The following is a 14,309-nucleotide window of genomic DNA, read 5'->3' on the forward strand; positions in this document are numbered from 1 at the left end:
TTTTTTTTTTTTTTTTTTAATTTTTATTTATTTATGATAGTCACACAGAGAGAGAGAGAGAGAGAGGAGCAGAGACACAGGCAGAGGGAGAAGCAGGCTCCATGCACCGGGAACCCGATGTGGGATTCGATCCCGGGTCTCCAGGATCACGCCCTGGGCCAAAGGCAGGCGCTAAACCACTGCGCCACCCAGGGATCCCAAAACCAAACTTTTTTAAAAGTACAGGATGGCAGTGATCAGTGAAGTGGTGGCCGATCAAATGCCAAATGTACAGACCACAACTTGCAGCCTTTAAAAAAAAAAAAAAGGCAGCCTGCTGGATGGGATGGTCAGGAAGGACTTTCTTGGAGGTCTGACTGGCTCCTTAAAGAATGGGAAGAATCAGAGCTCCAGCAGGAGAGTCTGAGGCCTGCAAAGGAGGTGGGAGCCTGCAGTATACTTGGACAGTGGTGCCCGAGTGGCAAGTGTAGATCCAGGTCAGATGTTTGTGTAGCTGTTGGCAGCAGGAATCTGGCTCCCAAACTGATTGCATTAGCATGGAGAAATGGTTAAAGTGTATGGCTGTGAGATCAGCCTTTTTTTTTTTTTTAATGCTAAAATTCTTTGAACATGTTAGGTACTCTTCCTATCAAATGTACATTCCTTCCTGCAAAGTGCATTTGTGTACAACTTCTAGGGGTTCACCTAATGGCCATCTTTGGCCTCACCAGATGGAGAGCCCAGTTCCTATGTCTAATGGCAGCTTTGATCCTGTGCAGGCCAGTTTGAAGTAGTCTGGAGCCTTGCTACTAAATGGGAGAATGGCTGGCTGGTGTTGGTTTGTCATGAACCATACTATGTCTACTTGTGTACTCTGGTTAACACTTTCGGAGGACTTACCTTTGCCTGTGCCTGTGCCTATCCCTTTCTTGGATCTTTAAAATATCAGCCGACTCCTGGCTTTTTCCTCCACAGATAACTGCGATCTCCACTTCAAAGTGGCACGAGACCGGAGTAGTGGCTATCCTCTCACAATTGAGGGCTTTGCCTACCTGTGGTCAGGAGCCCGTGCCAGCTACGGAGTCAGAAGAGGCCGTGTGTGTTTCGAGATGAAGGTGAGTGGGAGGAACAGACAGGTTAGGTACAGAAAGCATGTCCATCCTTTAGAATGAGCCTGTCATTAGGTACTTTGGTCAGAGCCATTATTATTATTATTTTTTTTTAAGATTTTACTGATTTATTCATAGAGACATGCAGAGAGAGAGAAAGAGAGAGAGAGAGAGGCAGAGACATAGGCAAAGGGAGAAGCAGGCTCCATGCAGGGAGCCCGACGTGAGACTTGATCCTGGGTCTCCAGGATCACACCTCAGGCTGCAAGCGGCGCTAAACCACTGCGCCACGGGGGCTGCCTGGTCAGAGCCATTATTATAAAAAGAGATTTAATAGAGCATAGACTGCATGTCAAAGCAAAAAAAAGCATGGTGGACTCTAGAGAGTTATGCCATTGCTAAATGTCCCATTGGGAAGACAAGCCAATCATACATTACCTCATTGAGCTGATCTTTCCTTGGTGGGATTTTTTTTTTTTTTTTCCCTCAGTAGGATTTGATCCAGGTATTATACAGCCAACCTTACTAGGGATGACTGGTTGTAAAACTGGTAAAAAGAGTTGTTTGGAAGAAAAAATGAGCTAGAAAGAATGTAAGTGGGCCCTTAGAGAGAGGCCAGAAGGAGACCTGGGCAAAGAACAGTCCTGCTACCAGGCAATCCTCTGCCATCGTCTCCCATGGTGTGTGACAGGTTATATTTAGGAAAACAATATGTTCTTATGTTCAATGAAATTGAGACAGCACAGAAGAGTGTAGGGTTAAAAATAAAAACAAACAAACAAAAAAAAAACAGAAGTTAGACTCAAACCCTCCCAGTCCCTACTCTACTTTCCAGAGAAAATACGTGTTAACAATTTCTTGCACGTCCTTTATTTATCCAAACTTGTTTAGAATCACTAATATTTACAGAACCATTGACATGCACTAGATAATGGTGCTGGGCCCTTTACATGGACATCTGCATTAATCCCCAAGATACCATCATGAAACGGGCACTGTTCTTCCCCCTTTTTTAAGAGGGGCGAGTTGACACTGATACCATTTTTTATTGACTAAGTCTGTCAGTTGTGAGTTGCACATTGTTTTGTTTACCGCTCAGAAACACTTGTCAGTAAAACTGCCAGAGTGCTGTCTTACCACATCAATTATAAGATCTGCCCTGATTTGGACATGTCAAAATGTGGAAAACGTGCATCCAAAAGGTAGCAAAGTAGAGTAACTTTACAGAAGCTACCAATTAATACACATAGGTGTAGGTGTTAGGCAGTCTAACCTGTAAGGTAAGTCAGAGGCGAGGTTCATTCTTTCTGCTTCTTGTACTTAGTACTGTGTCTTGGACAACATGTTCCATACCGATCCCTTAGCCCTGGTTCATTCTCTGGCTGCTTCACCTATTCTGTGGCATGGATGTGCTGTAACGTGGCAGTGCCTTACTGATGGTTTGAGGGGGGTGGTTGTTTTTCATATAAATAGTATCACATTGAATATTTGTGTGTGGGGGGTGTGGTCATACATACACCTATGGGTGCATCTGTAGAGTAAACTGGAAGTTGAATTGCTGGGTTATAGAGCATATGCATTTGCAGTTTTGATAGAGGTTGCTAAATTGCCCTCCAAGAACATGGTGCCAATTTATCCTTCTACACTAAATATGAGAGTCCCCGTTTCCCACACAGCATGTTAAAATTTAAAAAAATTACTGTACTTTGAAATGCCTATCTCTGTGGCCCTATACTTCCTGAGCCCTTCAGTGGCTCTGCTTTCAGGCCCTTCTGAGCAGCCTCAACACCTTTTCCCCAGCAACAGAAGCCACTTCTAATTTTTAATGCCTGCATGCTTCTCTCTTGTATTGCCTTATAACCTGCAAGTCTCTGAGCATCAGTTCTGAGTCCTCTAATTCTTTGTCCCCAGATCAATGAGGAAATCTCCGTGAAGCACCTTCCTTCCACAGAGCCCGACCCACATGTTGTCCGCATCGGCTGGTCCCTGGACTCTTGCAGCACACAGCTGGGTAAGGGGAGGTCAGCCTAGCAGGCCAGAGAGTGGATTCTCAAGCTCCCTAAGCTCCTCTTCCCAGCGTGGGACTCAGAACACAGCTAGCCTGGGGTGGAACACCTGCCTGTCTTCAGGCATATAAGATTCAACTGAAAGGACTACAGTCATCTTAACTTTTCTATGAAAAATGTATTCATCTTTAGGAGAGGGTCCAAAGTTCTCTTCAGAAGTCTGATCCTTTTCTTTCTTAAAGATTTTATTTATTTATTCATGAGAGACAGAGAGGCAGAGACATAAGCAGAGAGAGAAGCAGGCTTCCTGTGAGGAACCCAGTGTGGGACTCAGTCCCAGGACTCTGGGATCACACCCTGAGCCAAAGGCAGGCTCAACCACTGAGCCACCCAGGCATCCCTGATCCCTTTCTTTAGAAAAATCAGTTGTCTTCTGTCCTCAAACCATGCTGAAAAGAAGTTCCTCAAGCCCTGTTTGATTCTGTCTGGGGTTTTCTGTGCAAAGCCAAACCCAGAGTAAAAGAGGAAGCAGGGGGCTGGTTGGCAGAGAGAGGCGGGGGCTGACCATTGAGAGGTTTTGAATGTTTAACAGGCCTCCAGGCCTCAAGTGACATCCTGGCCCCGGGTGGCTGATTTCAATGACTATTGCTGAGACCTTTTGCTTTGGTCATAAAAACATTCTGATTATGAAAGTAGTACGTGCTCTTTGTAAGAATTCAGGCCACATGGAAGGGGGGGTGGGGAATGAAAATCCTCCCAAAACTGTGAGATAACAACCAATGTTAACATTTTTATCTACAGTCTTCTGACCAGTTCTTTTGTTCTTTGTATATCTCAAACTGGGTCACACTATGTGTACTATCTCATAGCCTGGTTTCTTTTTCCTACTTAATAGATGCCAGGCATATTTTTGTAAATAAGTAGAGCTGCTTGACCACTACACAATTTTCCATTTTATAGTTGTGTCACTTACTTATTAAGTGTTTTGTGGATCGTGTAAGTTGGTTACAATTTTTTTCTGTTAAACTCTTGAGCCATCCTTGTGTGATGATCTGACCATTCACTTAAGACTGACCCTTAAATGTAGAAATGTTAGGTAAGAAGGAGTGCATAGTTTCATTTGGATAGATATTCACACTTTTTACTTCAGATGCCTATGTCCTCTTGATTTCCCTCTCTCTCTTGGTTTTTGGGTGTAAGCGGTGGGTAGTTGATACAGGTAAAGATTCAAAACCCAGAACGGTCAGATGTCCAGGGCCAGCAGCTGGTATGTTGAAGCACTGGGCTTGGAATTCATACCTGTTGGTTCCTGCTTTTCTGGCAGGATGCGCCTTGGGTTCCTGGCCAATGATTTCCATACAACCCAGGTGTCAGGCAGGGCCCTCAGGATCTCACTCCTCCTCCCATTGGCAGTCTTAACCAGCCTTTGCCTGTTTGTTCCATCAGGTGAAGAGCCTTTCTCCTATGGCTACGGAGGCACTGGGAAGAAGTCCACCAACAGCCGGTTTGAGAACTATGGAGACAAGTTTGCAGAGAACGATGTGATTGGCTGCTTTGCGGTGAGTCCCGGCAGCCTGTGGGAGGGGGCAGAACCAAATGTTGGTCCTATCAGCCAGACCCGTAGGCTTCTTTCTTAGAATACCTCTGTCCATCGTCTGCCTCGTGTCCAGCGTCTTTTGCTTACAGCTTTTTGTCTCTCTTTACCAAACTGGAATGCTGGCTGGCTTTTTGGGCAAGGTGCTGCCATTCTCCTTTCTCTGGTCTTCTGTGCGAAGCTGTCAGATGGCACCTTGGAGAGGTTTGGGGACATCAGATGTGTGTAGCCTTTCCTCCAATCCTAGATACCAAAGGGACATTTTCTGAACAAACTGAGGATTTCTTTTCTTTCTTTGCTGTGGAATACCCTACCTGCTCTCAAGGGCAGTGCTGTTGGCTCTCGCCCCACTGTCGCATCCTCTCATTCCCAGACCTCTCCCTTCCTTCATATCACACTGGTGGAGCCAGACTTCCCACAGTGCACTGTTTTCTAGAAGGATGGTGGTGGGAGTAGATGCAAAACAGAACAAGATAGAGTGCGGCTCCCCTGCAGTCCAACTTCAGTCCCTGAGAACAGTGACTGACCCTTGACTTTGCTGTACACTATGGCTGCCAGCTGTGGGGCCAGACTCACTAGACCTAATTCTGCTTGTCCATTCAGCCCTGGGCAGCCCCCCTCCCAAATAACTCCCCAAGTATTTCAGCATGCTTTCAACGAGAGTCGACCCCTACCTCAGAATTGTGTGTAGGGTCAGTAAGCCAATTCTTTAGAAATACTTCTAACAATGCCTGGAGCATATTAAGTGTTCAGTAAATATTACTTAACGTTTTTATCATTAGGTGTTCTAGACATTGTAGAGCGTGTCACAAGACCTCAGGTGGGGTGGCTACCTGGTGCTTCCTCTTGGTCTTGTTCTCCTCCCTCCCTCTTACTTGTATCCATGTACTGTTTTGTTTTTCCTCATTCTCACTTTAAAATGATTTCAAACTCAAAAGTCCTAAGAAATCTCAGTCCTGCCCAGATTATAACATTTGCCAATTTGCCTTTACCATTTCTTAAACATATATGCATATGTGTCTGATTTGTATCTGGTCTACTTGAGAGTAGGTTGCCTATCTCATGTCTTTAGTTTTTAATCCTTCAGCCTGCATTTCCTAAGAATAAAGCTGCTGTCTTAACCACAATAGTTATCAAATTTAACATTGATGTAATGCTATTATCTACTCCACAGGCCGCATTAAATTTTGTCAGTTGTCCCAACAGTATCCTTAGAGCAATTTTGTTCCTCGTCCAGGATCCAGTCCAGGATCACGGATTGCATTCTCAAAGCTTTTTTTTAGTTTGAAATAGTTTATCAGTTTTCTTTTGTTTTTCATGACCTCATTATCATTTTAATAAAAAACATGTTTTCTTCATTAAAAATTCACCACATTTATGCTCTATAAACTGCTCTAAACCTTGCATTTTTTCCCCATTTAACAGTCAATCTTGGCTGTCTTTCCTTCTCCACACAGATAGTATAGCTCCAGCTCAGTTAAAAACATTTTTGAATAGTTAATGAGTTCATATGGCTTCCAAAGATATCAAGAGAGATATATCAAAAGATACGCAGTGCAAAGTCTTCTGCAGACCTTCCCCTTCTGCCCATTGTTCACATACCCCCTCCCCTCACAGGAACCCACCAATCTTAGGATTTCTGTATCCAAATACAAGAAAGATGATTGTCATTTTTCTTTTGTGCAAAAGATAGCATAGCATACCTGTTATTCTACATTGTTTTTGCTTAATTATCTTAGAGATATTTTTTTTTGTCACTACCTAGAAGACTTTTTGTTCTTTCACATAGTTTGCAGTCATTGTGTGGACCTACCATATTCACACAATCAGTTCTCCATTAGTTGGCATTTGATTAGTTTCTTTTTTATTAGGTGGTGCCTAATATTCTGGCACAGGCACCAGTTTACCCTGCATTAATTTAGCCAATCTCCTGTCGCGATGGCTGGGGAAGCTGTTTGCTGGGGTAGTCAATGCTGCAGTGACAGGTTTTCCTTTTCCCACTTATCAGAGTATCTTGAGGATCTTTTTGTGTTTCCACACTTGGATCTCCTCTGTCCCATAGTCTCTCCCACTTCCCCATTGGAGCACAGTTGGCAGTGCTGTGTTAAGTGATTTGTATATACATCTTTGCGTTCTTGTGGGAATCCACCTGAAGTGTTTATTTCTGAAAGTGTAATTTCTGGGTCAGAGGTGGGTTTTTAATTTTTGATCACTGCCACCAAGACCATGCTCCAAAGAGGCTGTGCCAGTTTAACATGTCACCAGCATGTTAGGGCAGCATCCCCCATACTGTCTCCCATCTGAGCATGAGGCTCTGAGTCTGTGCCATTTTAGAACTATAGGCCTTGACTCTTACTGCAGCTAGATCATTCAGCCAGGGACCCCTCTACTTCTGTTTTTAAGATTCTATGCCCAGTTTCCTTTTTTTCAAAGGGTGCCATAACTTTTTAAAAGGCTTGGGGTGAGGGGTTGGAGGATGTGTGAAAACCAGTGGCCTGAGGGAAGCCAAGGGGAGCCCGTTTGTGTTAGATCTTGAGTTCTCAACAGTCACAAAACACAGGACAAAATGGCTGCCAGGCAGTGAGAATAAGATAACCCATTTCAGCAGACCGTAAGGAGTAATGTACTGGGAGTCTTAGGGACAACACAAGGAGGTGTGAGAGATGAGGCTGCAAAACTGATGGGCTCTGAATAACACTGGGCATGATGACTTTGAGGTTTGAGACCCTGGACCAGCACCATGTATTCTAGCAGGAGTGACAGGACCACACTTGCCTCTTGGACAGGTGGCCCCAGCAGTGGTAGATTGTCAGTTGAGGGAGCTGGTTTCTGTACAATATGGTAAATTTCCTTAGTAAAGCTGATGACCTTAAGGAAGGCTGACCCCCTCCCCCGGATGTTCATCTCCATGGTGGAGCAGTGGGGACCTGGGCCACTCTTGCTCAGGTAGGAAGATATGGCAAGGATCCTGCTGCAGGGATTGGGCAGGATTCACTCTGGCAGATGTTTGTGTGTCTACTCTGCATGGCCTTGACCTCTGTGAGCACTTAGAGATGAACAGGTAAGCACTATATAGAGCTGTGTCCTGTGAGCACTGAGGACAGTGGTGAGGAAGCTACTTAGGGAAACGGATCCTCACCCCTTCTTAAAGGACAAGTCCCAAGGTGGCCTCCCCATCAAGGAGGGAAGGAATATCACATCTTGGACTTTTATATCAGGAACCTGACCTTGTACTTGGCTTTAGTCTGGCATCTGATGACAAGTTTTGAGTCTCTCTTAAATGTAAACCTTTACCCTGCACCCAGAGTGATCATTTTGAAACCACTTTGACAGACCATTCCCTGTTCGAAAAAGGTCAGGGGCTCTGCTCTGCCATCAGCATGGAGTCCACACTCCTGAGGTGATTGAGAGCCCCTCACAACACTGAGGGCAGCCCATGATGCCTGGCATCATTGCTCCTATTGACCCACTTAATCCTCAGAACAACCCTTTGCAACATAAAATCTTGTCACCCCACCCCACCCTTGTTTGACAGGGAAGCTGCAGATGAAACCCCAGGGTCACACAGTGTGTAAATAGGAGAGCTAAAACAGCCTGCCTTCCCAAACGGTCTGAACCACTAAGTTCTAAGCTCCAGCTGCTCCACAAGAACTCCGTAGTTGTTGAATGAACAGATATACCTGACTTTCCCGCTGCACCTGAAGTTACTTCTCCCTCATCTTTTATGCTTTAGCCAGGCTGACCCTTTGTTCTCTCACCATCAGATTTATAAACAAGCCACACTTCTCTGTAGGACACTCTCCTTCCACCGAAGACTTGGCTCGTTTCCATGTATTGTTCAGGACTTGGCTTACAGGTTTCCTCCAAGAATTTTGCTCCCAGATAGGTGCTCTTACCGAATCAGGATGGTGTTCTTGTCTGATTCCCCACTAGGCCCCGAGCTCTGTCAGGCCCAGGTCACCATAGACGTGTGCATAAGGAAGAGCAGGAGCTGTGCAACATGTGTTGAACAAACATGAGTGCATGTGTAGAGCTGGGCTAGACTCAGAAGGCCCTGTTGTGGCTTGCTTTCCATCTGTTCTCTTCGCAGATTGCCCTGACTGGGCTTGAGGAGAGACAGAATCGTCTTTTCCTTCACGATTATCTCAAGCTCGGCACAAGACTTGGCACTTCCTAATAGGACACATGTCACATCCCCTGGGTTTGGGGGCAAGGAGGGCTTTGGTTGCACTTTCTCAGCGGTTCCCTGGTGGTGCTTCATGTATCTGTGCTGGGGGAGGGAGGCCCTTAGATGTGGGCAGGCGGCTAGGTTTCCACTCCCTGTGTCTGCTCCCACCCAGCTTTGGCTCCTAATGCCTAAAGCCAGAGCGTTGCCAGTTATCTTCCTTTGGCTTTTTCTCCTAGGACTTTGAATGTGGAAATGATGTGGAACTTTCCTTCACCAAGAATGGGAAGTGGATGGGCATTGCCTTCCGAATCCAGAAGGAAGCCTTGGGGGGTCAGGCCCTCTACCCTCATGTCCTGGTGAAGAATTGTGCCGTGGAGTTCAACTTCGGGCAGCGGGCAGAGCCCTACTGTTCCGTTCTCCCAGGCTTCACCTTTATCCAGCACCTTCCCCTGAGTGAGCGGATCCGGGGCACTGTTGGACCAAAGAGCAAGGCAGAGTGTGAGGTGAGTGGGACTGGAAGACCGAATTGGAGGCCACCACTCAAGAGCCACGTCCGCTGCCAAGGCAGAGGGGAGACACGGCAGCCAGGTGATGAAAGGGGCACAGCCTCTCTTGAAGGAGTAACTGTGGGGCCAGGGACCTCTCCCTCCAGGCTTCCCAGAACTAGGAGAGAGAGGTGAGGGTGGTAGGTGGGGCTTGGGCTGAAGAGGGGAGGGGCTGAGCTAAGAGACCTAAATCTTGGAAGGGTTCCCAAGGAAGTTGTCATGTGGCTTCTTCCACACTGCATTTTCAGGGAGTCCAAGACTGTCCAGGAACAAAAAATGACAGTTGATCTTGGGGGTGATTTGGCTGCAGAAGCTGTACTGGCGAGCTTTGCTCTCAAAATAATGTTTCCTCAGATACATAAGTGATTTTATGTTTATTCCAAAAAAACAACACTAAACATGAAGATTAGTATCCAGTAATTCCACTGTCTGCAAATAAGTTCACCGATAGAGTTTTCAAGTTTATGCTGTCCTTTTTGCTGTGCTGGGTGCCTGTTTTATACACACACACTTATAATTGAGATTGTAAAGTATAAGCATTTTGATATCCGCCTTTTTCACTCAATATTATTTTGTCAGCTTTATCCTATTACATGAACCCCTTTTTAAAATCTCATTTTTAATGGCCTTACAAACGAATCATTCCCCTCTTGGTGGGCATTTAAGTTGTATCTAGTGTTTGGCAAATTCTAAATGTACTAAATAAATAAATGCCATGCTTGTACTCCTGTGTATAGTCTGTCCCTTTCTCAGACTCCAGGAAGGTTGTACCACTACTCACGGCCATTACATGTGCCATTCGCAGTGCATGACCCTCTCTGGGCTTTTCCCTGTCAGTAGCCACTTAATCCTGCCTGAACAAAAACGTAAATATTCATGATAATAATACGTGATTTTGTGCTCTCCCCATGTGAGGCCTTCTGTTAAGCATCTGACCCCTCATGTCTTTGAATCTCAACAGCAGCACTGTGAGGTAGACAGTATTATTGCTTCTGTTTTCTGGAGGCAGCCATGAGGTTTAGAGTTACCCTTGAGGTCACCAGTGAGTGAAGGTGGTGCCAGGCTGCCATACCACCTGCTGCTACTGCTGCAGTGTCACTCTGTCCCATTCTTGTAGATTCTGATGATGGTGGGCCTGCCTGCTGCCGGTAAGACCACATGGGCCATCAAACATGCAGCTTCCAACCCCTCCAAGAAGTACAACATTCTGGGTACCAATGCCATCATGGATAAAATGCGGGTAAGCATGGTTCCTTGTTTCTTTGTAACCACTTCCCACCCCTCAAATGCTGCCTGGCAGCCAGGACCACCCAGCGTTTCACCACCCTCTGCCTGCAGGTGATGGGCCTACGCCGGCAGCGGAACTATGCTGGCCGCTGGGATGTCCTGATCCAGCAGGCCACGCAGTGCCTCAACCGCCTCATCCAGATCGCCGCACGCAAAAAACGCAACTACATTCTAGATCAGGTATTTACTGGTGACCATCATGTCCCAGGAAAGGGAAGGGGTCTGTTGAGTGCCTCAGAATTCTCTGGTCCTTTTATTTTTTTTCTCCAGAATGTCTGGGACTGCAGTGCTGATCAGGGAGTCAGCCATACATGATGACACAGTCCCAGACTCTTAGCATAGTTGTCTGAGCCCAGTCTGTGGGTAAGGTCTGAGGTCATGATCCAGATGTAGCTCAGGCTCTCAGCAGCCCAAAGAACATCATCAGGTAAGAGCTATTTAGTGAAATGGAAGGGACATGGTTTTCTGAGCTGGACAAACCTCGGCTTAAATCCAAGCTGTGCTACTTCCCAGCTGAGTGCCTGTGGGCAGCTGGCTTCATCCTTCAAATCTCAGTGTCCTGGTTGGGAGAGATCATAATGGTGCCCACGTAACACACGTTTTGGCACATAGTAGCTGGAGATTGTTGTTAATTGCTCTACAAAATAGGTATGTCCTAGCTTCTGTTAGCCTGGTTTTTGTTTGTTTTTAAAGATTTTATTTATTCATGAGAGACGCAGAGAGGAAGAGGCAGAGACACGGGCAGAGGGCGAAGCAGGCTCCATGCAGGGAGCCCAATATGGGACTCGATCCCAGATCTCCAGGATCACACCCTGGGCTGAAGGCGCTAAACCACTGAGCCACCCAGGCTGCCCTGTTAACCTGTTTTTATGACTGTTGGATACATACCTAAGTATGTATTTTCTACCAGTTATGAAGAAGGTTCTTAGCATCAGGCAATCTAAGAACCTTTGAAATTAAACCATAATTTTGTATGCAAGCAGAGATATGTCCTTTAAAAAAAAAAACTGGACATGGGCAGTCCCGGTGGCGCAGCGGTTTAGTACCGCCTGCAGCCCAGGGCGTGATCCTGGAGACCCTGGATCGAGTCCCAGGTTGGGCTCTCTGCATGGAGCCTACTTCTCCCCCTGCCTGTGTCTCTGCCTCTCTCTCTCTCTGCATCTCTGAATAAATGAATAAAATCTTTAAAAAAAAAAAAAAAAAAAACTGGACAGTTTTGAGTTAGGATAGGAAGATTGTTCATGGCTTTCAGCATTCTCAAAAGAATGAGTGACCCAAACATGGTTAGGGATCCCTTTCTCAGAGTAATGAATTCCTTAGGTTGGGCGCCTTGAGACGTCCTTCTTGATACTGTCCTAAAGGCTGTCTCAAGTAGAAGATCCTATATTTTGGGATCTCTGAACAAGCCTCTGCTCCCCTTAACCTTGTGCACGGGCTTTCTTAAAAATCTGTGAGTGCAAATACGAGTAGCACCCCCCCACCCCTACCCCACCCCAGCCCTTACTGGAGTGCCTTCCATACATGTAGCCCTGGATACTTGATTACCATGAATTCAAAGAATTCTTGATGAGGGTGGAGCTGGTGGGGGTAGGCTTGTCAGAAGGGTGGTTGGAAACTCCAGGGAACCAAGTTGGCTTTGTGTAGGAGTGAGCATCTTCTACAAAAACAATTGAGCAGGAACTCCAGATTGGGCTTGTGGACACACGGAGATTTGGGGAGAGTGGTGCCCAGAAAGCACAGAATTTCTGTGCTCATTCCCTATATCTTGCCCTATATATCTTCCACCTAGCTGTTCTCGAGTTACATTCTTTTCATAATAAACCAGTAAGTTGAAGTGTACAGTGGAAGAAATGAAGTCTCATAGCCAGCATTTGAAAAGAGCACATAGTAAGAAACTAGGTTTTTTTAAGTAATTTTTTTATTTTTATTATTTATTTATTTATTTAAGATTTTATTTATTTATTCATGAGAGACACACACACAGAGAGAAGCAGAGACATAGGCAGAGGGAGAAGCAGGCTCCATGCAGGGAGCCTGATGTGGGACTCGGTCCTGGGACTCTGGGATCACGCCCTGTGCCTAAGGCAAACGCTCAACCACTGAGCCACCCAGGGTTCCCCTAAATAATTTTTTTGAAGATCTATTTATTATAGAGAGGGCACACAAGTTGGGGGAGGGGCAGAGGGAGAGGAGTGGGGAGAGAGAAGCCAACTGAGCCAACAGCAGCCAACTATGCCTGCTGAGTGTGGGGCTTGATCTCACGACCTTGACATCATGACCTGAGCTGCCATCAAGAGTCAGACACTTAACCAACTAAGCCACACAGGTGCCCCAATGAGAAATTAGTTTTTAAAGATAAAAAGAAGCTATTAGCTGGTGATAGTTTTTTATGGTAGACAAATTAAAAGATCCTGAGAAGTTAAGTGTTGAGTGGAAATATGTGGTTTGCTGATGAAACCCCATACAACAAAACCTTAAAAGTTGGCCAAGGCTATGCCACACCTTTGGCTCTCTTACATGATGGTGGACATGTGAGATTCACCCTAGATGTTGCTTTTCTAAAAGATGGACCTGAAAGGTGTATTTTCATCCAGTGAGCAATGCTGCAATCATAAGATTGAGCCCTGAAGACTCCCATTTGTAAAGAACACAAGAAATGAGACACCTGGGTGGTTCAGTGGTTGCGTCTGCCTTTGGCTCAGGGCCTGATCCTGGATCTAGGGATTGAGTCCCATATCAGACTCCCTGAGAGGAGCGTGTTTCTTCCTCTGCCTGTGTCTGTGTCCCTCATGAATAAATAAATAAAATTAAAAAAAAAAAAAGACATGATCCTATAATACTAAACTTTGATAAAAATAAGTCATTGAAAAAAAAATTAAAAATTAAAAAAAATTTTTTTAAAAATTTAAAAAAATAAAAAAAATAAGTCATTGAGCTAATGAAAAAAAACACAGTTGAGCACAGGATAGTCTAAGGGCCACCCAAGGTTACTGTCCCAGCTCAGCCCCATTCATGATGCATATAGCCAGCCTTTTCCCCCTTTAAAAGACTTTGTCTTTTATTTTTCTTTCTTTCTTTTTTTTTTTTTTTTTTAATTTCATTCTTCTACACCCAAGGCAGGGCTCAAACCTATAACCCCAAGATCAAGAGTTACATGCTCTACCAACTAACCCAGCCAGGTGCCCCAAAGACTATGTTTTTTAAACAGGCCTCACTTTGCCACATACTTGGGGTATTTTGAAAGTGTAGTCCACCTTGACCTCAGTGTGACTCCGGGTCCTGAAAAATAGAGAGCTGCACCCTGAGGATTCCTTGTTTGGATACCCAAGAATCCTTGCCCTTTTTTTTTTTTTTTATTTTTTTCCTTTCCTCCGTTTCCTAATTAAATCATTTGTGAAACCCATTTCAAATATGTGGCCCAGTGGAGAAGGATTATAATCCTAGGGGAAAATGGTCTTTAATGTCTTCAATATTTAATGTATTCAACATTTCAAGGTGGGCTTTCCCTGGAAGTCAAGCCCCCAGCATCTCAGCCAGGCACAGAACAGCTGAGCTCTGAAAAGACTCACTGTTGGCCTTCTTGGTTTGTGCTAGCTTGTTCAGGGACAGGGTCCAGGGCTG

General features: G+C 45.3%; 1 protein-coding gene across 4 annotated transcripts in view; it reads left to right on the forward strand.

The window, feature by feature from the left end:
• HNRNPUL1 (heterogeneous nuclear ribonucleoprotein U like 1) overlaps positions 1 to 14,309 on the forward strand; it is a 36,716-nt gene that overhangs the window by 10,735 nt on the left and 11,672 nt on the right. For all 4 annotated transcript variants that reach the window (XM_026009981.2, XM_072753401.1, XM_026009980.2 and 1 more), the window contains exons 5-10: positions 955 to 1,094; positions 3,000 to 3,099; positions 4,541 to 4,653; positions 9,093 to 9,359; positions 10,519 to 10,641; positions 10,740 to 10,868. In XM_026009981.2, coding sequence (XP_025865766.1) covers positions 955 to 1,094; positions 3,000 to 3,099; positions 4,541 to 4,653; positions 9,093 to 9,359; positions 10,519 to 10,641; positions 10,740 to 10,868 — 872 coding nt within the window. The remainder of the gene's footprint in view (positions 1 to 954; positions 1,095 to 2,999; positions 3,100 to 4,540; positions 4,654 to 9,092; positions 9,360 to 10,518; positions 10,642 to 10,739; positions 10,869 to 14,309) is intronic.

Source organism: Vulpes vulpes, chromosome 1 (genome assembly GCF_048418805.1).
Source record: "Vulpes vulpes isolate BD-2025 chromosome 1, VulVul3, whole genome shotgun sequence".
Taxonomy (NCBI): domain Eukaryota; kingdom Metazoa; phylum Chordata; class Mammalia; order Carnivora; family Canidae; genus Vulpes; species Vulpes vulpes.